The 25,545-nt window shown below is 36.8% G+C and overlaps 1 protein-coding gene across 11 annotated transcripts in view; it reads right to left on the bottom strand.

The window, feature by feature from the left end:
* LOC18443271 (Prefoldin chaperone subunit family protein) overlaps positions 1-24,803 on the bottom strand; it is a 38,334-nt gene extending 13,531 nt beyond the window's left edge. For 3 of the 11 annotated variants that reach the window (XR_016049058.1, XR_016049060.1, XM_011628362.3), the window contains exons 1-5: positions 24,586-24,803; positions 24,354-24,413; positions 9,696-9,863; positions 2,675-2,744; positions 196-398 (exon numbers count right to left, since the gene is read on the bottom strand). Coding sequence is in view for 6 of the 11 variants with exons in the window: in XM_011628362.3 (XP_011626664.1) it covers positions 196-398; positions 2,675-2,744; positions 9,696-9,863; positions 24,354-24,413; positions 24,586-24,789 (705 nt within the window). In the remaining 5 variants the exon portion in view is untranslated. Of the gene's footprint in view, positions 1-195; positions 399-2,674; positions 2,745-9,695; positions 9,864-21,333; positions 21,462-24,168; positions 24,203-24,353; positions 24,414-24,585 lie in introns of all 11 variants that reach the window. The other 8 variants (XR_016049062.1, XM_088857831.1, XR_016049061.1 and 5 more) reach the window with 5 other exon arrangements.
* Between the last annotated feature and the right edge of the window lie 742 nt (positions 24,804-25,545).

Raw genomic sequence — 25,545 nt, forward strand, 5'->3', positions numbered from 1 at the left:
AATAACCAGCACACTTGCTTAACAAACAACTCTCCTTATCCTTAAATAAATAAATCTGTATTATTCAAACTCGCGGTTCCCAGCCCTTATCATACGCAACTTATCTAGTGTCAATCATCCACAAATTATTCACTGCACAATTGCACATATTAGTTTCTTCAAGAAGAAATCTCAAAATTAAAAAGTTTAACTTACTTCATCACCACTACAACGAGCAGAAGTTTCATCATCTAAATCGGGAAGTTCTTCCTCTTCAATCCCTGAAGCATTTTCATCAGCACGAGCTTCTTCCAACTCAAGTTCATCTAACCTCAACATCATTCGGGCATATTCTTCATCCTCAGAAGATCTGTTGCCACTTGTTCTAGAGGAAGGATCAGCATTTGATTCTAATGCACCTGACATGTGCGAGAAATCAGCAAAAATGAATAAAAATATAAATGCAAGTAATCCCCATCCACCCCAGGCTTAACAGCTTAATTGCTACAGCAACAGATAATTTGTAAATTACCCAAAAAAAACAAAAAAATTGTACCAATCTGCATGATTTGACTCTACATTCCTTAACTAAAATCATAATACTTATTAGCAGATAATAATTACCTATCTTGAATCATATGACAAAACAGATGGAGCAATGACATACATGGTACTTACACATTGCAGAAGATAGACGCTTTGCAAGTTTTATCACGAAATCCTACCATTGAATATGATTTCTAGATAGTTCATAATCTTTAAGAGAAAATATAAAGCCATGCAATAAAATGAAAGAAATTTGGATAGATTTAAGTATGAAAATGCCATACAGGCATCAATGAGAGACCACTATGATTAATTCTAGACATGTTACTGCCAAAGTAAAATTGAAGCAAGAAAGAAAAAGTTTTCGTCCATGACAAACTTCTGAAGGTATTGAGAGTATGGGTTTTACCCTGCAGTCCTGAGGTCTGAAGCCCTTCGGTCAACCTCTAAGTTGTGGGTTTATATATAATGATTATCCATTGAAAAAGATTACAAACTTGCCAAAGAAACCAAGAAACTAAAATCAAAAGCCCAAGAAAATGTTAATTTTTTCTCTTGATTTGTTGGACACAAATCACATATCTTTACAAACAAAGAAAGCTTATCAGTGAATCTTGAAATGGAACAGAGAAGAATTGCAAAGATTGAGACAAGAGATGCACAAGCAACAGAAATCATAACCAACAGCACAATAAACAAATTTTTATATTTTCCTGAAATAATCATTAGTCTAGGTAAACCATTCCCATTCTTTGGCCTTTGAGTAAAGCACAGCTGTCCACCAATATTCGTTCTGGCACTAAAGTTGAGAATCGTAAGCAGTTATGCTTTAAAAGTCGACTCTAGAACATGGAAATCGGACTGGTGAGTCCTAAAAAAAAAATCCATCCAAACAATGTCAAATATTCCAAAAAAAAAATAAGAAGAGAAAAAATTTAAAAACCTTGGAAGTGCATAATAAAGAACAATAAAACCACATCACAGGTTTTTAGGCTCCATTTGGCATACACAAAGTTACTGGGGTCTCCAAATTAAGGTGGCAATCCTGCTTCGGAATCACGATCAAGCATTCCTTCTCCATGGGAGAATGATTGAATTTTAAAAAAAAATTAATTGAAATTTCTATTTTTATGGCAATTATTTATTAAGTTAACAAATTATACGAAATACGCTCCCGACCTAGGGAGCTTCCTACATGTATTGATCTGTCACTCCCACTTCCAGTCCCCTGCTCCTGCATTCGCTCCAAGCAACTATGGATATAAACCATGCTGTCTGTATCTTGATATGCCTGATTTGTTGTCTTCAATGTGTATACTTCCAAGTTTCAATAGTTGAATATTTAAAGTTTATACTCTATTCATAAATTAACTATTTACATTTGAATGATTTTCAATAGAGGTTAACATTTTTGCCAACCATTTTTAAAAATATTAACAACCATTTTAAACTATATTTAACCATTTCTTTCAGGTTTTTATATTGCATTAGTTGAGAATCAAGACAAAAAAGTTCTTAAAAGAATTAGTAGACCTGCTGACACAAGTTGTTTTGGTCAACAAATGACTTCCAAATTGTGATTAATTTCCCAACTATGCTCTCCACTTTACACCTTTATTAATTACAATAATCCTCTCAAATTCTATAATCTTAGACACTCCAGCAATGAAAGTTCTAAAAAATTGTAAGAATTCTTGTCCTAGATGGTATCATATTGAGTTGTACCATAGTTTTGTATGTTAATTCATGGGTCTCCAATTTTGCTTCATTCCTTTGTATCATATTGTAATCTATCTATATACATGGAGTTGTGTCACCAATTGATAAACAATGAAGGAAGTCTCTGCTATCCAAGCCATTAGGCCCTACTTCTACCTCTCAATCTTCACCTGAATCTTACTTCTCCTCCTATCCTAAGGATCTGACAACCAGCACAACAAAATATATGGAAACTAAGAAACCATGTATCCAAAGTTATTAGCAAATGTTTCTTCTATACTTGTACAGAGGATGATCAAGAACCACATGATGACAAGTGTACCTCAAGCAAGACCAAATTACAAAGTTCCTACTTGAAGTCATTAAGAGAAACAAGAGAAAGGCTATTACAGTAAAAATACAAAAAAAGCATGGATACCAAAATAGATACCAGTCTGATTTTGGGTCGCTATGTTAGTACTTTGTTCGATGTAGTCCTCCCTTATTTCAAATAGACCTTCCTATTGCAAGAGAAGAATGAAAAGCAAACAGGTTATGATATGAAAATACAAAGTTATCATGTAAAAATCATCAGAAAATCAATAAAAACAATGATTACAATTACAATGACCAATGATGTTATTTTACTGTATCCACTGATATTTAATAGACAAGATACATTGATCACTTATAAGGATAGAAGTCTAAAATTATTTTGCAATAGACTGGTATTCTGGCCTTAATTGCAAGGATTTCCTATGACCCACTCCAGCTACGTGATCCTAAGCTTCCTTATGTTGGGGGGAACATGGTCCCAAGCCAATAGGAGTTAGTCACTAGGTTAACAAACCCACTAGGTTAACAAACCCAAATTCTTCATATTTCAAATGAAAAGGAGTAATAAAATGCCCAACAAATAAAAAAACAAAAGCAATAAGTGCATATCCATCATATAAAAAACAAGAATTGCATATCAGTTAAAAAATAAAAAAGCAATAATTACTCAAATCCACTTTTCTTAAAACTTTTCAAAAGAAAAGGGTTTTGTAAATATGGGTTAACCACAGAAACAAAGTTATAAACCCAATGCTCCCGAAATCACATTTAATGTAGGGAATAGGGGCTACACCTTTCATCACAAATGGCTAAGGGATTTTGGCCATTTGTACAAATGTGTACAAGATCTCTCTCTCTCTCTCTCTCTCTCTCTCTCTCTCTCTCTCTCTCTCTCTCTATATATATATATATATTTCAATATTTAATTGCTCGATTTACGTAATGCTTTAGGTCATTTTTGCGGTTAAATTAAAAAGGAAAAGGATAATGTAAAGGAAAGGGATATGTATATTTTGACTGCAATAATATCCCTTAGAATTAATTATTATGGAATATCAATTAGAGATCTTTAATGTATTCTGAAGAGCTATTATATGAGATGACTTATAAGTAAATACGAGTTATTACTCTACTGAATTTTATTTGAGTAAATGCATTTCAAGTATGGTTAAATACATTAATCTTTTATATTTAAAAAATTATCGAATGCTATATATTTATTGTTAGGGTACCATCATGCCACTCCCAAAGGACGAAGTCTTAGCAAGCAACAACCCTCCACACGCACTCCCACCTCAACAACTAGAACTCTAAACTATTAATAATACTATGACATACATGTAAATCCATGCAGACAATAATTATAGAAAACTCATAACTCAGTATTTTAAAAAATGGATCTGTGACCTAGAACGGCCACCTCAAAAACCGGGTCGGATCAGTAGATCGGTGATCAGGACTGGAGAATCGCTCAGATTGGCCGCTTCTGGTGACAAAAAAATTCAAACATCACTAAAAATCCCTAAAAATAGTGTTTTTTGAGTTACCAAAAAATTGGGGGTATTGCATTATGTACTTTCATTATTTTGCAAAAATACGTGAATATTGAGATGTTGTTTCCCTATCTAGATGTCTGTTGATCATTACATTCACATCATTGAAAAAAAAAATAGAGTGCGCAATCAAATATCTTTATGCAGTATATTAACTCAAGTCATGCAAACATGAAACCATTAACGTGCTTTCTCATAAAGGTATACTGCCATGGAACCAATCGATTTTTAATGAAGCAGTCACCTTCGCATGTTAGAGTTCAATCCAGTTCAGAGATCATAAATCAGCTAATTAAACTATCAGAAATGAAGCCCTAGACTGCATCCTACAATCATGAAAGGCATGATTTGTGCACCAAGTGTATTAGGAGAAGAATCCAATCATAAACAACAGGAAAAGTATGGAAGCGAATGCAAAAAAATCACATACTAAAGCACACGAAAACCAGAATTTCATATTATCAAAGAATATTAACCTGTAAAAATAGATAATTAGAACAAAAATTCAAATTACAAGATTTGGATTATGATGTATTATTATAATATATTGCTCCATACATTCATGCTATTAGATTAAAACAAAGAAAAAAATTCAATTTCCATGTTATAACATTAAAATTTTATTTAAAAATGAATTTTTTCTGATAATCTGCAAAATAAAGACACAAAATTCGAAATAATTATAAAACAATGAGAAAATCTAGATAACACACCATAAATAAATGATTTTTTTCATCAAAAAAATTTAAGAAAAGAAAATACAAAATGATAAGTGAACATACCTAATTTAGATGAAAATTAAGTCTATGGAGCTAGAGCACACTCTGCCCCATATAAGCTTATTTTCTTAATTTCTCAAACCTTTACGCACTAAAATTAATATGGTGCAAAGTTCTGAAAATTAGCTTAAAAACAAAAGGACAGTAATAAACTGGACCAAGAATACGATGCAAAGGGTGAACCATAGTTAGCAAGTAGGGGAATAATAAGCTATTGGTGCACCAAAACATTGTTAATAAATACGTTTTATTTAAAAAAGACGGAGGAAGAAATCGGCTCAAAAATACGAATCGCAAAAAAAAAAGGCCAGTTATAGAATCGTGAATATTTTGGATTTGGCTCAAAAAAACAGAGTGAAAAAAAGGCAGATATGTAAAGATGACAAAATATAAAATTATGATTTGCAGTTATTGTATAGATGCATTAAAGCCATTGAACAATAATTTTATAGCCTTACATAGTGTCATTAGAGTAATACTTGATAATTTATTGTCTAAATTTTCGATAAATCCAATAACAATGCATATTATATTGTCGCAACACAAAACATATCATAAATTTATTGGGAGTATAAAATGAAACAATAACAATGACACTAAACACAAGAATATATTCGTAAATAACAAGAACAGTAAACCAAGGTATAGGATTATTGTTCAAAGAAAAAGACAAAAAAGACCCTCAGTAAAAGATTGTAGTTAACTAAAACAAAAAAAAAAGACCCAAATATGTAACATAGTGGTCCATCCAAAATGCTATGTTGTATAAAATATAACAATATGAAATTAATCAAATTTCTCTATGTATAAATTCTTGAGCAAATTCAAATCTCACACTCAATTCCCAATCTGCCTAAATTTTTAGCATCATTGAATTTCTCTCTTGCATTTTACAAGGTCGCTCCGGGTTTTAACAAAAAAAAAATATTTTCATTGGGTTACTCTTCTTCTAACTCTACCTATTATTTTGAGATATACGATTGTTACGATATCATATTTTTTGGGGAATATATTACTTGCATTTTTTTGTACACTTCTTTTAAGGGAACTTATTGTTGAAATTTTGAATGGAAAGTTTTGCTAAATCAAGATTCTTAGCTTTAAACCTAAATTCAATAATATTAAGTTAATGAAAAATAAAGTTATAGGGAAAAAGTTTTTTTGATTTTTTTTTTGAAGAAAGATAAAATACAGATTTATATTGGTTCCATTAAAAAAAGTTAATTTTTGAAGGTCTTTTGAAAAAAATTGTGTTTTAAACGCAGACTTGCTTACCATGGAATGAACCACCACATAAGTTCAGGTATAGTGCAACTCGAGAAAGCATAATCTGCTGCATCTTAGGACTAGTATTAAGAAGCGCACTCCTCAATGCCTCAAAAACTTTGTTGACCAGAGTTTGTGCAATGATAGAGTCTAGGTTTTCTCTTAGATCACTAAAGTTCCAGTCCCAACACTTTCAAAGGTACTTGATTTCTAGAGGGTACAACCTCGAGGGAAAAGATCAACTAACTAAAAGAGTGGGCTATGTAGAGTTGCACAGTGTATGAATTCAAAACAGTCTCTCTTTTTCTTTTATTATACAGGTAAATTCTACTTACAAGAGCCAATTACAACGCAAAATCAGAAAAAAAAAAACCTTCTATAATGATCGAACTCTTACTTCCTTAAAAATAAACTTTACTCATAAAAAATAATGAATTACAAATAACAATAAAATACGAATCAAGAACAAAAAGTACCAATAAAATGGCAAGAAACTTGAAAAACTGAGCCTAGGATCACCTCCGTAGGACTTATCACCACACTCCCGATTACCAAGTCAATAATGCACTAATCCAATGGTCCTTGTTGAATCTTCTACAAGATGAGCATCTATGGAAAACCCTAACTCAAACTGGGGCTGAGAGCATAACCACGATAACCCTAGGGTTTCTTTTCAACACTCTAAAAAGCAACTAGGGTTTCTTTACAACCCTTAATAAAGATTCTATTGGTGGGGCATGCCACAATGTGGCACCACCCCTCTTATGGGCTGGGCGTGCCTCTCGATGACTCACCTAGGTGGCACAATAGGCAGGTCAAGGTGCAGCGTGCCCACCTAACTAGAGCTAGAGAGACAGATGAAAGAAAGGAGACATGGGAGGGGGGAGGGTGGGGGAGAGAGAGAGAGAGAGAGAGAGAGAGAGAGAGAGGGAGGGAGGGAGGGAGGGTAGGTTCCGGTGCTAAGAATGATAGGGTTTATGAGGTCTAGGGTTGCCATCTTCAAATAGTATTCAGCTTTGACCAAGGAGTCCTAAGTAATATGTGAGGTGAAGAGAGAATTAATCTGAGCCATCCAATTTTAAATCAGTCATCATGATGACGGGAAGAATCCTAGAGCCGTTACCCATTAGATCCTTGACCCTTATCCTCTACTAGTTCCACTAGGATTAGATTTCTCCATAAATCCAAGTTCCATTAGGATTAGGACTTCAAAATCTTCTAGAGATAATTTTCAGTCAGAAATCCATAATCCTTTAAGAAAAAATAGTTCTCATAATTTTATAAATAAAATTATTTTAAGAACCTTATCCTTATCCCCTTCAAATTCTCTCTCTCATAATTACCTCATCCACTTGTAGGAGAGAGAGAAAGAGGTGCGTGGGCAGAGTAAGATGTGGGTCCCATGTAGGGCCCTCATCCCATATTAGTAGGGACATCAAACACACGTGGGGTCGTGGCCTTAGGCCCTCCATGTTAGTCAAACACTTTATAAGACCCATAAAATATTTGCAAATTGTATAAATGCTCATAAAACAATTTTAAGAAATAAAAAAGAATAATTGCGAAGATTTATTTTAATTGAATTAAAAAACCACATTGCGAAGATTTATTTTAATTGAATTAAAAAACCACATGGCATAAATAAAATTTGGAAAGTTATTTTTGGTGTACCATAATTATTCAAAAACACAAATAAAAACTTTATAGAAGAAGACTAGTACCAACTGGTCAAGAATATGCGATATCTAAGGCACTCCACCACCTATGCTAAAAATCTGTGACCCACAGACTATCTCCTCAACCCAACCTAATGGGATCCATGACACTCAATCAATCACAAGGGCTCATGACAGGCCCAGTGAAGTTGGGAAATAATTAGTGGGAGCGCGATTTTATTGTATGGATTATATGCTCCCCCTAAGGACAGATCATGTATACACGCCATGTGGTGGTTGTTAAGGATTTGACCCTTGCCCTTACAAGCTTCCAACTACATGCAGGACAAACATCATCCCTAGACATCTCTTGGACATCAACGCAAGATGACCCTTCAATGAAACCCTCAAGGGTTATGTCATATGCCCAAAGATAAGGATTTTGGACTCAGTCCCAAGCCTGGATCAGTCAACCTAGGTGAGCCAACCATTAAATTATAAAATACCATACTAGTCCCATAAGGACCATCTCCCATTGGAGTATATATCCACTATTATAATGATTTTGCTCTTAAGGCGTTTAATGGCCACAAAACCCCAATACCACCAAAAGCTTCTATCAACTCAAGCATGATCCAATCAATATTACTTCAACATATATGTCCATATTCCCCTAGCAAGTGACAAATAGCTCATTGAGTTTTGCATATTTATCCCTAAGCATGATGCTCCAGAGTAGGGATCTAAAGCCTCAATAGTGAAGAAGGTCCATTGAGTGAGATGATGTGAATGCAAAAGAAACTAAATGACATTATTTGGCCACCAGTGGACTTCTTAAAATTCTTACTTTTGGCACATACTCTTTAAGGAGTCATAATATTTTTGGATGTGTCAAATATCCTCTAGTCATCTAGAATTGCAAAAAGGTCTGTTCATAATGGAATGCAAAGGCATATAATGTGTGTCACAGACATGAACTAAGCTTGAGGGTTCTCAGAGAGGTAAGCACACATTTAACAATTCGTAAGGAAATAGCCCTGGTGCAATAGACATTTTATTTAACCCAACATTCATGAGCACAAGGAACTAACAAAAGCACTTTGTCAAAGTATTAATGAGAAACTGATTGATCGACATCTCTCTTTACCATATCACCACAAATCAGCATGCAGATCTCCTAAACATGAGGATACATACTCTCAAGTACATCATCTATTTCTTTCCAGCAATCTACTTAAGGCAGATCCCTAATCAGTTTGACATCAATATGTTGTTGTATAGTGTTAGTCTGTTAGATATGAGACATGCATGTTGAATTGAGTAATTTGGCCTGCAGGTCTGTAATTGTATATATGGGATAGGTGATACTTTAAGTAATTCAACCTTTTTCTAATGGATGAGTCAAATTTGTCTCCAACAAATATGTGTAATAGTTATGCATTGGCTTCTACGAAGAATATAACAAAAAAATCTCATAGATCCTACAGCAGCAAAAAGAAACCAAGTGCAAAAGGCCCGTAAAGATGATTACCAAAATTTCACATAACGCCACAATAATCTATTGTGGTACCTATTAGATAGTTCATTCTTTATAGTAAACTTTTATTGAATAATTCTGAATTTAATCAAATCCAATTCATTGTAGACAGAATTTTGAATATGTGAACAAGTTTTGTTATAAATATCAGCTTAAAACTTGAAGAGTCCTCAATAATTACCAAATCATAATAAAATGGCTCAAGAATCATTTTACAAGGGCATCAGATATGAACAAAAAGCATCCATAAACGCATGAGCACACGCGCTTAAGCAAGCACATACACATATATACATATAAAAAGAGACGAGAGAGAGAGAGAGAGAGCTAGTTAGCCTAAACTTACAGCAGCTTCAGCAGCCGTAGCATTGAAAAACGATGCCTCAGCTTCAAGGTCTAACAACATGGCTTTTAGGCCCTCAACTTTAGACTCCAAGGTTTTCGCTCGCCTGTGTAGAATCTCTGAAGTTTGTTTCGAACTACGTTCTGCGTAGTATCCATCTCCTAACAGAACCTACAATGGATGTGAAAGTAAGTTATGGAAGCACAAAAAGAGTTGCAGCTGGAGCTGCAGAATAGAGTTAAGAATCACATCTATACATACATAAGTTATACATGTATGTTTTTATGTACGAGGGGGAGAGACAGAGAGAGAGAGAGAGAGAGGAATCCAATATGGTCATTCACAGCACAGTGTGTATTACCATAAGTATTTGCTACGTGAACTAATCAACCAAACTACACAAATCTGTATGCATAATTAGATGGAAGAGCTCGCAACACATTTCTCCACAGCTTGCATTTGCATCTGCATCAACTATCAATATGAACCAAAGTTGTCAAACTGGACTGGGCATCAAACTAGTGAGGGCACCAATCGGTCCAAACTGCTCAGACAAGATAGTTCACTAGTCCAGTCTTAAACATATGGGTAAAAATATATAAAAACCTGTCAAAAGTGGTTCAACCAGCTGGCAACTGGTTGATTTAAACCTGCCATTTCCGACCAGTTTTGACAAATTGCTGGTTCAGTCATTAGACCAGATCGGTTGGTTCGGTGATCAGACCAGACTGGTTCCAAACCCTAGTTCGACAAGCTGGTCGTTTCCAGTCTTACTAACATTGACATGAATGCACACAATGCCAACTTTTAGATGTCTCTGGATGCCAAAGAAGTTACACAAGGTTAGGGTAAAGATGCCATGGGGGGGCTTCACAAAGGACAAAAAGAAACAACTGAGGAAATTGGTGAAGCATGCAACACGAGAGGTCACCAAAATACATTAAGACATGAGAGAGAGGTAGGTAACACACATTTAAATGGAAAGAAGATGTATAATATGCATTTCTGAATTTTCAAAAAGACAGAGAAGCTGTTTTTTCTTAATTCAAAGTTCAAACTAACACGTATCAAAATGGGCATCCTAAATTCCATGACCAACACTGACTTCTAAAATTTTACTAAGTTCGTATATTTTTTCTCTAACATCAATTCTTAAGCAATTTGCACAAGAAAATGAGAGTCATCCATTTATTTGAGGGAGAAGATAGGAGAGACATGCAATTGGCAGAAGAAATTCTCAAAAGTTTTTATACACCTCAGGAATGAGAACTTGTAGTTATTGAAAGCTAAACTGCAATGACAGGTCCGACCCAAATGATAGGGAGGCCCGTAGTCATCCCGACTATCTCCATAAGTTTAGGAATGAGTCTATCAATGAGTAACTTCAATTGTCCCTCCCAACGGAAAGTCCCAAGTCTAGCCCAACCGTCGTGCCCACTCTCACCCCCCCACTCATGCTCCCTCCAACAACTCCATTTAGCTTCATTGTCATCATCTCCTCCCCCACCATCCCTTGCTTCTCAACTTGTGCAACTCTTCCAATGGATGTTGAAGAAATGCTAATTCAGATATGTATATGTATAGGTTGATTCGATCGGGAATCAATGGATATAAGTGTGGTTCCCAATTAAAACAGGGATCAACCAATCCCCATATAACCGGTCAGTTCCTTGACAAAACCAACCAGTTCTGTTAGGGAACCATGCAATCTGGCATTTTCATTTTTTTTTCCAATTTTTTATTTTTGTTTTCAAATTTTTATCTCTCAATTCTCTCGGCCAGATCACCAATTTGGATCAGGGATTCTCCAATCTGAATTGGCTTTGCGAATGACCAGTTCACCCAATCGATCTGGGATTTTAGCCATCATCTTGCTTTTTGCCTCCTGAGCAGCTTCATCTCCTTCCACTTTGATGGGGCCCAACTATTCTTCCAGTATGCTCTTATTAAGAAGTGACTCCTCTTCGAGCAAGGTGCAAAAGGACTTGAGAGCAAACCTGGATCCAGCTGAATGAGATATCTTCGAGCAAGGTTTGTTGTAAATTTCCCATGAGCATACATACAAAAAAAGTTGAGGAACAACCAAAGTCTAATAGTTTATATAAACATGGCTTGCATTACTCATGATGACGTAAGCCGGGGAAACTTCATCAAAAACTCTTTTTTACCTCCTTCAAAGCTTAGAGATCCAATCTCTCCATGCAATATTTCACCTCGTCCATGATCTCAATGTGAGTTGATTGTCCGGGGTTATAGAAGTATGCTGGGTTGAAGAAGAAACCTCAATAGCATGCACATTTAACACAGGATCCCATTGTTAATTATATGAACCCCAGTCAATTTTAAAACCATAATCAAAATTCCAAAATTCAAATGGTTATAATTATTAGATGTCTAAAAGTCAAAAATACTTGTTGTCTGTTTTGGTTAGTGCAACAAGTTACTCTATCAATCATCAATTATTCCCCATATTGGGTGATGGAATGAAAATGCGTCTCTAGTTACCTGCTTCAACTGGATTGCTTAATACAAGAAACCCATCACAAGATTCCTCCTATAGGAGTCCACCATCTTCAGAACTATCATTTATGTGTTCCTTTTTTTCTTTTTCTTTTTCAAGAGATCATCGGGGAAGAGGTCCCTTACCCATGATAGGAATGGAACTCAAAACATCATGTTGTGACACCACCAACACCACTCTCTCATTCCCTATGAACCTCTCATCTCTCTCTCATCCTCCCTCCTCTCTCCCAGATTTCTCATCTCCTATCTCGCCCTTTCACATCTCTCACCCTCTCTGCTTTATGGTCCATACCCCTCATCTCTCTCCATCCTTTGAACTTCTCTCATCCACTCTCCGATCTCCTCTCACTCTCAAGGAGATGGGTTACCATGAACTGTTCTGCCCATCATAATCCCCAGGGAGTCACTTTCGCTCCCTTTTCATATCTCAGGAGCGTCCAAGTGAGTCGGACCCTTGAACCTCTTGGTTATCCACATCAACAAAAATCAAAGTTTGACCGTGACATACGTATATGTCAAATTGGGATGCTCCCTAACCCCATGGATAATATTTTGACCATGACATACTTCTACTAGAAAGGTAGATCAACTATTAATTAGAAACAAAAGAATCTTGGAACCTAAACCTACACATAAATTAAAATAAAATGAAAACAAAAAAAATAGAAGAGGCTTTTCATACACAAAAAATGCATGTTCCAAAATTTTGATCAAATTCTTTTTGCCATTGGAAAATCAGAACTTTTGGACAAAAAAAGAGTTATTGACATACATCACAAGGCATTTCAATCCCAAACATGATAAGGCATTTCAATCCCAAAAACAATTGAACATGTTTTGGTGGTATTAACATCCCTGAAAGCATCAAACACCCATTAACGTGTAAGAAGGAAAAAATAGAAAATTATGCATAAAGTAGATGAAAAGATAGAAAAATTGGGAGAAAGTCTTGAAAAGTCATAAATAATTTGAAAAAATCAAGAATAATTTAGAGAAAATGAAGTATGGAAGAATAGAAATATGGAAATAAGCATTTCCCATGCTAAAAAAATGACATTTCTAACTCTCTACAGAAACTTTCTACATACTAGCTGTCAGTAAGCAAACAAAAACTAGATCTAGCTGAATAAAACAGAAATCAACATAGATCTAGAGCATTTAAAAGAAATCAAACGATATCTATTGCTTTAAAATGAAAAACTAACACTGTAAAACCAATCATGTGATTAACATTCAAAGTTCACAAAATCTAACCACTCAAAAGTAATTCTGGGGTTAGGCTTTGTATTGACAAGATCCAAAGTTTGTCAAAGCTTTTTGGATCTCAAATTGAAGATTTCGATTTCTCTCAAATCTGTAAAATTTTGATCTTATTTAACGATTCGATAGAGGGTTGAGAACAACCATAGAGATGAAATTTGGGGATTGATACCCTAGATTGGATGAAATGCGTCAACTATTCACCTTCTCTTGCTGAAATTAATATTAAAATAAAATCAAAAAAGAGGTCAGTCTCCACAATTTGGGCTACGACTTCAAGGACTCACTCGAGTAGGCCCATGAACTCGCCAAATCCCTACAAGAACCAATCCAGTTTGAACCTAGATCTAAGTCTACCAATTTGGGACCTCCATACCTAACAGGGAATTGGATCCAAGTGACTCAAGCAATTCCACAACCTAGTCACCAAGTTTTGCAACAATGGTTGAAGTGTATCTAGTAGCTCATGTGAAAAATAATGAGTGTTTCCAATTCAAAAGAATATAAAATTGATCAAGTTCTTTATACCTTAATGCAAATTGTTCACACGAGACAATGTTTGCTCATTGGGATTCGTTTTGTCATGTTGTTTACTTGTTTGATGGCTTTCTTATGTCAGCTTGGATATAGTTCACGCATGCTAAGTTTTAGAAGAAAATTGCTTTACGACCTTTTTTACTTGGACAACAATATTGTGAAGAGTCTCAAGTTTCTCTGAAGAGACTCAGTGTCCACTAAACATATGAAAATACAGAGTTGTCTTTTATAAACAAATTACATATGAGCAAAATAGAAATAAATCACAGATACCTAAACTATACCAAGACTTACCACAAAACACAGAATACTGCATCTAGTCATCCCATATATACTGATTACAATATATACCTTCTATATTAGCATAGTATACAATATATAGTTTCCTTTCACACTCCCCCTCAAACTCAAGATGGTAAGAGAAAGAGCAGTTGGAGTTTGAACACCAAGTTGCAGCAACTAGCAGTTGCATCTTCAAGTGCATAGCGTGATCAGTAGAAGCAGTGGTTGCCATGCTCAAATTGCTTGAACAACAAGCACAGAAAGCAATGGCGGATCAACAAGCCTTAGGAACAGATGGCCTCAGGAACTGAGGGCCATATCAGAGTAGGCTCGATCAATCAAACAAAAATTCTAGACAAAGCAGTCGAGACAGTTAAAAGAACATAATGGCACTTGGAAGAGCCAACAGAACTCGGTATGGATCCGAGACAGATTCAACAGCTCGCAGACCAAAATAGACATGATCGAATAACAGGAAAACAAACTCGATCATACAAAAAAATTTCAGAACATTTTTTTTTATTTTCTTTTTTCAAGTTTTAGATGGCCAAAGAATAGGATTGAGTAATAGAGTAACAAACTTGATCTTACAAACAAGAAGAGACAGAGCAAGGATAAAATCAGAATAATGCATGATTTTATTTTTTTAGGAAGCAATTTTCCGAGGTGGTTTGTCAATAATGAGAACAGCACAATCAGCCTCTCAGGTACCCATGATCATGTTCTTGATAAAGTCCCAATGGCCGGGGGCATCAACGACAGTGCAGTAGTACTTGGTTGTCTCGAATTTCCATAAGGCAATGTCAATGCTGATACCACGCTCACGCTCAGCCTTGAACTTGTCAAGAACCCAAGCGAACTTGAATGACCTCTTGTTCATCTCAGCAGCTTCCTTCTCGAACCTCTCAATCACAAGCTTGTCAATACCTCCAAGCTCGTAGATAAGGTGCCCAGTGGTCATGGACTTGCCAAAGTCGACATGGCCAATGACCACAATGTTAATGTGAACCTTCTCCTTACCCATCTTTCAATACGCGCGATATAACACTATTAGTTGCAGGGCACTAGAGTGAGAAGCGAAAAGATCCCCAGAAGCTCTAGAGAGAGAAAGGAAATTGCAAAGCAGATCAGAGAGTCGCCAACAACTCAACAGAGAGACAGAACTGAGAGTCGAAATACGACTCAGCAAAGAGTCGAAACACGACTCAATAGAAGTTGCACCAACTGAGTGAGCAACAGGCGCGTCTTGAAAATCGGCAACAATGCAAGGACGAGGAATGGACACAGCTAAGATAATTTGGCTCTGATACCATGTAAAGAGTCTCAAGTTTCTCTGAAGAGACTCAGTGTCCATTAAACATATGAAAATACAGAGTTGTCTTCTATAGACAAATTACAAATGAGAAAAATAAAAATAAATCACATATACCTAAACCATACCAAAACTTACCACAAAATACAGAATACTTCATCTACCCTTCCCATATATATTGATTACAATATATAACTTCTATAACAGCATAGTATACAACATATAGTTTCCTTTCACATGACCAGAGATTTAACAGTCTCAGGCTCACAACATAGAACTTAACTGGTACTGACAAGTTTCTTCTTGCCAATGATGTCATTCCTCGTAGTATATCCTACAAATAAACTACTACTAGATAGTAGTCATAGAAAGGAAAAAACATGGCTTACATAAGATAGAGCTGGGGCCAAAAGCCAAGCCCCAGCATTGGCCCCACGCCGAATGGCACCTCCCATGATGGAGGAACTAAGGAAACAGCTAAAAGAGCACATGCCGGATTCATTCAACCTGCGAAGGCACCCTATTGAGCCCTAGTACCATTCCAAAAGAAGCAATATGCACTGATTATCAGGACTTAAAATTACAAAGGAAATTCACATGAGCATTTATGAGCACTTGGATTACAGTGTTTTGTTTGTCATCAATCTTACTCAAGGAATGAATCTATCCAATAACCATTAAACCATTTACATGGGATAAAAACAACATGGATATCCTCCATATTTTAGAGTGTCCAAACTTAGATACTATAAAATCACCACTTTTTATAATCAACCAAATTGTTGAAACTCAATAAGAGGAGAAACAAATCGGGTTGCAATGTTTGGGGACTTAGGCAGTCCATCATTACATGAGAGCATTATCTTCAAAGGAATTATCAAATTTAACTAATAGCTCGTAGGAACCTTTGAGAAGACTTCAGAATTAAAAGACCCAGCTGGGAACAAATCTTTTCGTTTTCATAGTTAACACAATGAAGTCTCTTTCCAGACAAAAGAGCCTATGAACAGCAACAAAACAAACCAAATGGAGGAGCAACCATCAAAATGGATGTTGTTCAACCAGCCATTTGGGCGTCATGTAGTATATACAAAAGCCTAGTCATCTCAACCAGAATAAACCAACAAAACAGATGCAGCTGGTGCTAGTGCAGTATGCAGTTAAAAATCCATTTGCGCACATATTAGATGTGTGAGAGAGAGAGAGAGAGATACAGAGAGAGAGAAAGAGAGATCTAATGAGGTCACTCATAGCATATTAGAGATATAAAACATTTGATACCTGAACTAATCGAGCAAACCACTAAATCTTTTTACAAAGTTTGCAGAAGCACACACTAACCATCAACCAGAGTTTCTCGGAGCTTGTACCAGCAACAAACGTCTACCAACTTTTAGGGCTCTCCAAGTAACAGAAGTTTTTCTTTTTCTTTTTTTTGTTACTTTTTATCTGACTGTTGCTACTAAAGAACATAAAAAAGGTTGGATAAATAAATCACTGAGTAAATAGCTCAACCACGATATACAAGGGATTAAAACACGTGCGAGAGGTAGGGGACAATTTTAATAGAAAGAGGAGAAGTGTTCGATGATATATAACAATTATTCCTAAATTTTCAATAATAAAAGGTTATCATTTCTTTTCTTAATTTGGTTGAGAGGAGGACTATGTGACACGTATCAACACTGACTTCTTAAATTTCAACAAGTTTGCATAATTTTCTCATAACATCAGTGAAACCTTAAATGATTTAAACAGGTAAATGAGAGATAATTATTCATTTGATAACCACAATTAAATCATAACACTTCATCTATTTGCAATTAAACTTCCAATTCTACCCCTCAATTTTCTAACACAAAGAAAGGCGGCCTTTGGAGATGATGATGATGAATTCTCTACCACAAAGAAAGTCACAAATACCCTAACTTAAATAAATAAAAAACCATATAACATAAACCTAAATAAAGCCTCGTAAAAAAACATTTCCACAAGGATAACAAAACAAGGAGATGCAGATTGGATACATACAAGGGTAGTTCATCGTTACATTGAACGGATCATCATCAAACTAGTTGAAACAATCCAATTCAACTAGGAGCAGGTAGCCACCATTGAGCAATCTCAAGAATTGAGGGCTACAACTCGGTGGAAATATGTTCTTTTTCAATAGTCAAAAAGACAAACTCTAGTTCTAGACCATCATCATCAATCCCTTTTCCCAACTATTTGGGGTCCACTACACGAATCCCGGCCTGTCATTCTATTCTATCAAGGGCCATACCCTCAGTGATGCCATAAGTTCCACACCTTTGCTAACTACTTCCAACCATGTCCTTTTGGGCCACCCACTCTGGTTCTAGTCCAAAGTACCTAATTACTTATGCTAGTTACATGGGCATGACCAACACAGAAAAATAAAACAAATGGTACTAAAGCAACCATTTTTGCATTTCTATATCATATAGCAAAGCCTAGCCTGTAGCGATCGTTAAACGATCTTGTATTTATTTTATATCTCATAGAAAGTGTGTTATTCCAATTGTATATAATTAGTATACTCTATCTTACAGTGCAAGTTAACTTGTTGCACAAGTTAGCTTTGGTTGTATATATACATGTTGATAATAGTGGATAAATATGTGTGTTCCTTTTTACCACTTTATGTGTTTTAACAGAGCAGCCACTGATCGGTTTTGTCCATTACTTGGGCTTGTTTTACCAAAGATCGATTATTCTTTGATTGGTTCCTCAATCACGGTTCTTCTCCTTTTTTTGTGTTCTTGATCACCATTTTCTTCGGCAAATCAGAGTTTTATTGATCGACGCAGTTTCTTTCTTCGGTGAATCAGATATCCCTAATCATTGTTGTTATTATCTCTTCCTCCGACCGATCAGTTTCCTTTGGTAGCTCCCTTCTCTCATAAATCATCTTCACAAGGGCTAATTCATTGCCTAGCCCGTGCGGCCTTGGAACTCACGTGGGTTACTTGGATGCCAGGTTCAGCCTCTCTCAATGCCACCACAGAGCAAAAGAGCATACTTACAAGGGTAATGTGTTGTTAATCCTCTGTCACGCATTGCCAGCATCTGGTCGTGTCCGCCATCTCTCAGTCACACACCACTACCTTGATCATGCACCACAGTCCTATGCCCTATCAACTGCATTCCACTGCTCGACCCTAAGGCCCCCTTTGGGATCCAAGACGGTCAGGCCCTCAGCTTCCTCATGTCAATACGCACTTGTTCGCAATGTCTAAACCCTTGCACCAGGCCCTCCACCTGGCTCCCCACACACACATCACACTGATCACATGAGCCTTTTGGAGAAAAGGGGTCAAGCCTTCCCCACCTAAACTCAGACATCCTCATCGGATGTTTGGCCTTCACTTGGTCCCCATAAACCACAGCTCCAACCAATGCCCATTTCCACACACCTGTCGCGTCCATTGCAGCCACCAAGCCTCTCATCATACACACACGGTCCGTCCTCGCGTAGTCACCATGCACCCGAGTGAGTGATCAGCTCCCTCACCACCACGTCCCACTCACCGCCTGCATGGTCTATACCTCATGCCACCACCATGTCCAGATGTAATGGCTAGGTCCACTGATGCCACCATGATCAATGTTGTTTCCCGCGGATGTCTTCCAAGTGCTCCTTGGGTCATGACACGAGCTTCGTGCCTTCACCGTAATGCAACTGATCCACATGAACTTGAGGTGGTCCACATGATCCTAGGTACGTGGCCAATTCAGTTCCTTCAACCACGCCCAATACCTGCTTTAATATCATCTAGCTTCAAACCTCGAAGGTCTAAAGGATCAATAGGTGTAAAACACATAAAGAGGCAGAAGAGAAAACGTCTTTATTTACTATTATCAACATGTATATATACAACCAAAAGTAACTTGTGCAACAAGTTAACTTGCACAGTAAAATAGAGTATGATTACTATATACAACTGGAATAATACACTTTCCCTGATACACAAAATAAATACAAGAACTTTCAACGATCTCTACACTCCCCCGCAAATTGAGGCTGGTTGAACAGCATCGGTTTGTCAATGAGATCGTCATGACAAGCACGAGTCATTGCTTTAGTAAAAATATCTGCAAGCTGTTGCAGTTAAGCAATGTGTGGGAATGTAACTTCTCTAGCCATGAATTTGGTACGAGTGAAATGACAATTAAATTCTATGTGTTTTGTGCGCTCATGAAGCACTCGATTGGAGGTAATACAAACAGCGCCCATATTATCAGCATATAACGGTGTAAGAAATCGATGAAGAATGTTTGGGTCATGTAACAGATCTCTCAACCAAGTGATTTCACTACGAGTGAAGGACATAGCTCGGTATTTGGCTTCTCTGCACAAGATTTCGACACATTTTGTCATTTATTATATTTCCATGATATGAGAGTCACCCAGAAATACACACCATCCAGTGGTTAAGCATTGAGTATTTGGGAATCCTGTGTGGTCAGCATCAGCATAGGCTCGTAACTCGAGAGAAAAATTAGAGGAGAACAACAACCCTCTAGGGCATGTCCCCCGTAGATAACAAATGATGCGATGGACAACCAAGAGGTGGATCCAACGAGGAACTGAATCAAATTGACTAACTACCTGCACTACATGTGATATATCAGGATCCGTCATAGTGAAATAAAGCAAACTGCCAACCAGTTGTCTATAAAGAGGGGAATCCGGAAGTTTGTCCCCAACATTCTTTCTATATTTTACATTCACGTCAGTTAAATTTGACAGTTTGATCAAATATTTGGTATACTTTTTAAATTAACTATATATCCATCAAGAGAGTAATGAACCTCTAGGCCACGAAAGTAGGTCAGCGCACCCAAATCCTTCATTGTAAATGTGATTGAGAAGCTCCTTCAAGCGTTGTATATTGTCAGGACTATCTCCTATGATAAACATATCATCAACATATAGGAGAAGAATTGTTATCCCTAAGGAACAATGGTGGTAAATAACGAATAATCATGAGCACTTTGTGTGAATCTAGCATTCAGAATGACCTATCGAAACCTTTCAAACAATGCTCTTCAAGCTTGTTGTAAGCCATACAAGAATTTCTTCAAACGACATACTAGAGTCTTGTCATGGCAATGCCCAGGAGGAGGTCGCATACATACTATCTCTTTCAAATGTCCATAAAGAAATGCATACTTCACATCCATCTGAGAGATAGTCCACTGACGAATAACTGAGAGCATAATCATTGTACGTATGTATAGTGCTCACTTTAGCAACTGGAGCAAATGTTTCTTCACAACCTATGTCATACTCCTCCTTGTAACCTTGAGCAACTAATGGTGTTTTATATCACTCAATCCCTCCTTTAGATTAAACTTCGCAGAAAATATCAATGTAATTCCAATAATGGATGTGTTAGGAGGGCAAAGTACAAGATCTCAGATGTCATTTTCCAACAAGGCACTTATCTCTGTATGCATGGCCTCCTTCCAACATGGTATAGTAGAGGCGTGTTGGTTAGGTAGAAGGAATACCAACTGAATCTAAGGGGGTAAATGATGATCTACGAAGCAAACAAAGATCTAGGCGGTTAGAAGGAATATCAAGAGAAGCAAACAAAGATCTAGGTGTAGTAAAAAGTCACGTGAAAAACGTCGTAACTGGATAGAGCTATCAGAAGAAACAGGGTTATGAGAAAAGGAAGAGGGAGGAAAATCACTTACAGGTAGGGAAAAAGTTTGATCTTGCTCTGCTTTGTGAGCTGAAGGAGGCGTGAATTAGTTTTGTTTACCCTATTGTTGATGCACCAAAAATTGTGATAATGTCTCAGAGGAACTAGCATCGGAGAAATCTAGTAAGAAAGGTGCACAGGACCCTGTTCGTTTAGTAATTGAAGAATACTAAAAGAGGCTTTTCAGAAAGATAACATTACGAGAAACACGTACATGACGAACTGCTGGATCATAACATAGAAATCCCAAGTAACCCACAAAAATACAGGTGTTGCTTGAACAGAAAATTTCATTCTTTCATGTGCAGGAAGATGAACAAACAGACACATCCAAAGACATGCAAGAGAGAATAATCATGATGCATACGAAATAATGAATAATATGGAGACTCTTTATGCAAAATTGAGGACGGGAAATGGTTTATGAGATAAACAACCATTGATGCAGCTTCAACCCAAAAACTATGAGGAATATGGGAGTCATGCATAAGGCCTATCTTCCAGTATATGACGGTTTTTCCTCTCAGCTATGTCATTATGTTGTGGAGTATAGGGACAAGTTTTTGTGATTAAAAATCCTAAGTTTTCAAATCTGTTTGAAAATCATGTGATCAATATCCCCCCCCCCCCCCCCCGAGTCTGACAGTAAGCTTTTAATTTTTGTACCAAATTGTGTCGCAACCATAGATAAAAAGGTTTTGAAATAGGAGAACACTTCAGATTTATGACACAAAAATATAGCATGTACAATCATCAATGAACAAAACAAAATCCTTATATCTCATTCTAGATAAAGTTGGAGCATGACCCCATACATCACTATGAATAAGATGAAAAGATGTAGTTGATTTATCTACTCGAGTAGGAAAAGGAAAACTAGTGCTTTTATTCGGACAACAACTAATACAAGATTTATTGACAGAATTTAAAGCAAGTGCTCTATTAGGCAAGGAACCAGAACGAAACAAAGTATCTAATGTATTTGCATTCAAATGACCAAGTCTTTGATGCCAAAGATGCCATTATTTTTAGAGAAAAAAATTAGAATCCGACGGAGTGAAGATAAACTAGTTTCTTAATGATCCATCACTACTATTTTTACTAACAATGGATGCATGCTCCTTCTCTCCCCAAAAGATGACAAATTTCTCTCCTTTTTTGCCTCTTTTTTTTTTTTTACATGAAGGGGGGAACAAGGAAAGCCCACTTCCTTTTAATGATGCCCATGATCACTATTTTTTCTCTCACCCACTCCACCACGTAATTTAAAAGGGAGTGGATTTATCCCCTTCTATAAGCGACCCTTTAATCATTTCAAGGGCCCATCACCACATGCAATAATAAACCAAGGATCCCCTCTCTCTCTCTCTCTCTCTCTCTCTCTCTCTCTCTCTCTCTCTCTCTCTCTCTCTCTCTCTCTCTCTCTCTCAAACTTATAACAAACAAGACCCATAAGGAATTTTACAAAGACCTCTCTCACTAAAATTACAGAGAAGAGCATCCTCTCTCTCGCTAAACCCAAATACCTCTCTTAATCAGATCAGATACCTAATCAACAGAGCACGCTATGGAAAAACCATTAGAAAATGGGACAAAGAAGCCAAAAATAAGGGGGAGAGAGAGAGAGAGAGAGAAACCCGAGGAAGAAAATTGTGAGAGTGCTTCATATGAGCTTTTCTCAGGTGCAAATAACAAAGGCAGCAGATCCGCAGATGGTGGAGTCGGTAGATCTATCATATGGCGGTTTAACAAAGGGTTTCAGATCAGATTTTAGAAGGATTTCCGTTTCCCAAAGGCAAGTTAATTTCAAAAGGGGAGGCAGTGATGTCAGATGTTGTGATTTTTAAGAGGCCATTTTCGAATGGGCGTTTTTCAAAGGACAAAACGGGAAGTATTTCAGATAAAACGGTTTTTGGGATTTTTTTTTTTTTTTTTTGGACGAATTTTTAGAGGGGTTTATCGCAGAGAACCGGAACAATAATTTCAAATCTGGTTGAGACAGATCTGACCGAGCGGCTGAGGGAAATCCAGTTGACTGAGTAAGTAGCTAAATGGCTAGGTGGGTGGCAGATGGGCTCTCAGGCTCATAGATCAGGCTTTCAGCCAATGAGAGTAGGCTCAAGCAACAGACAAAATCTTCGGATCTTCACTTGAGAGAGAAAAATAGTCGAGACAGTCTAGAAAACAAAATGGCACTTGGAAGACCCCAACAAAACTCGCCGCAAATACGAGACCCATTCAGCAGCTCGTAGATAATCAGACAAGATCGAGTAGCATAAAAGACTCGATATTACATAAAGGAATCATCCTCGGAGATAGAAAAGAAGTTGAGGCAACCGAGAAAACAGAATGGCACTTGAAAGAGCCAACAAAACTCAATGAAAATCTGAGACCCTGTGACTAGCCTCAGTTTGAGGGGGAGTGTAGAGATCATTGAAAGATCTTGTATCATAGAAAGTATGTTATTCCAGTTATATATAATTATTATACTCAGTTGTGTATACACATGCTGATAATAATGAATAAAGACATGTTATATGTTTTACATAGCCATCTCAACCAAAATAAACCAGAGAAATTTTTCTTAACTCCTCAATAACTGATGCAGACAAAAGAGACCAAACGAAAGTAAAATATAATCTACTATTACTTCATATAAGAATTTGAATTCATATATTTGATCTAACTTTTTAGAACTCAAAAAATGACAAAAGTCTGAAGTGTGAACAAAGATTGAGAAGAAATCATAGGTATTCAACCAAATGATCCCTAACTCTTCTATGAGAATGAAACATTATCAAAATTAAGAGCAGAGAAGAAAGCAGACCAATGTCAACAACTCCCTTTCATGCACAATTGACCTACAACAAAGAAATCAGGAAGTGAAAAGGACAAACATCATCATCATCATCATCATCATCATCATCATCATCCGAGCCTTATAAGGACTATTTGAGATTGGCTAAAAATAAAGTAAAACAAAATAAAGATCGAAGAATTAAAAGAACATACCAGGAACTCATTTGTGTGAATTAGACGGCCAGGGAAGAAGGCCACCTTTCCAAAGGGGACCTGCAAGATTTCAATTTCATCAGATACAAACTAATAAGAAGTGCAAAATGTAAAGAGAGAAAGAGTTAGACATTAAGATGGGAAGCACCCGCAACAGAGAGAAAATCAGCACATAGATAAAGTAATGGAACAAATAAATTGTACAAATAGTTATACGGTTCCAAATTTTCACCATGATTTCGTGAGAAATCTCGTCGGGGAGCCTCTGCACAAGGTTCATGAGAGAAGAATTCTCCGAGATGAAGAGGTTGAGCTGGTCCAGCTCCTTGGTCCTCTGCGCTATCGCTTCTTTAACTCTCAGCTCTGCCTTCATCGCTTCTTCGACAGGAAACAAGGAAGACAGAGAAGTCACAGTGCCCTTGCTTCCGCGCTCCATAGCTACTTCGTGACTGAGAATTTTCACGGCGAGGCTTTATAAACTGCAAGGTATTGCCATCCTACGGTTCCCCTTGGGACTCTTTGAATTTGCAAGGACGGAGCATTTGGGGTAGCCCGCACCTAAATAACTAGGGCACGTGTGGGCCAAAAACATGAGGCCCGAGGACCAGGCCAACGCGGCCCTAAGGTTGGGACGGGACTCGTCCTGGCGAAGCCCAAGCTTTTTTCCTTAACTTCATTTTTTATAATGTTTTTAGGCGGGCCTCATCGTCACTTGGTCTTCCCCAAGCCTGACCCGTCCCGACAAGCATTTAGATGTTCTTTTATTTTAAAAAGTTTAGCTTTAAAGCAAGAATGACGTAATTTATACTATTTATTTTTATTTGGATAATGCAGGATGGATACTATATGCCGCTTTTGTTTTTTTACAGAAGACATATCAAATCTATTATTGTTTAACTAAAATAAATAATGAAGAACACCACAACATTATTTTTACAAGTAATCTTTTATTTTATTTTATTTTAAACATCAAAAGTCACTCAAATGTATTTAATGCTTTACCCAAGTGTTTTAAAAACTAGCGATCTACCAATCTAGATTGGAAATTAGTGGCGATTGAAATGGTTACTAGTTAGAACTAAGACTTGGTTTGGCATCCTTAGAATTGGTTGATTATGTCCGGAAACTTGCCAGTTTTGTTAAGAAACTAGGCGATCCAAACTAGATGGATAATTATTTTTAATTGTTTTAC

The sequence above is a fragment of the Amborella trichopoda genome, chromosome 2 (assembly GCF_054954075.1).
Source record: "Amborella trichopoda isolate Santa Cruz 75 chromosome 2, AtrichopodaSantaCruz75HAP2 v2.0, whole genome shotgun sequence".
NCBI lineage: Eukaryota > Viridiplantae > Streptophyta > Magnoliopsida > Amborellales > Amborellaceae > Amborella > Amborella trichopoda.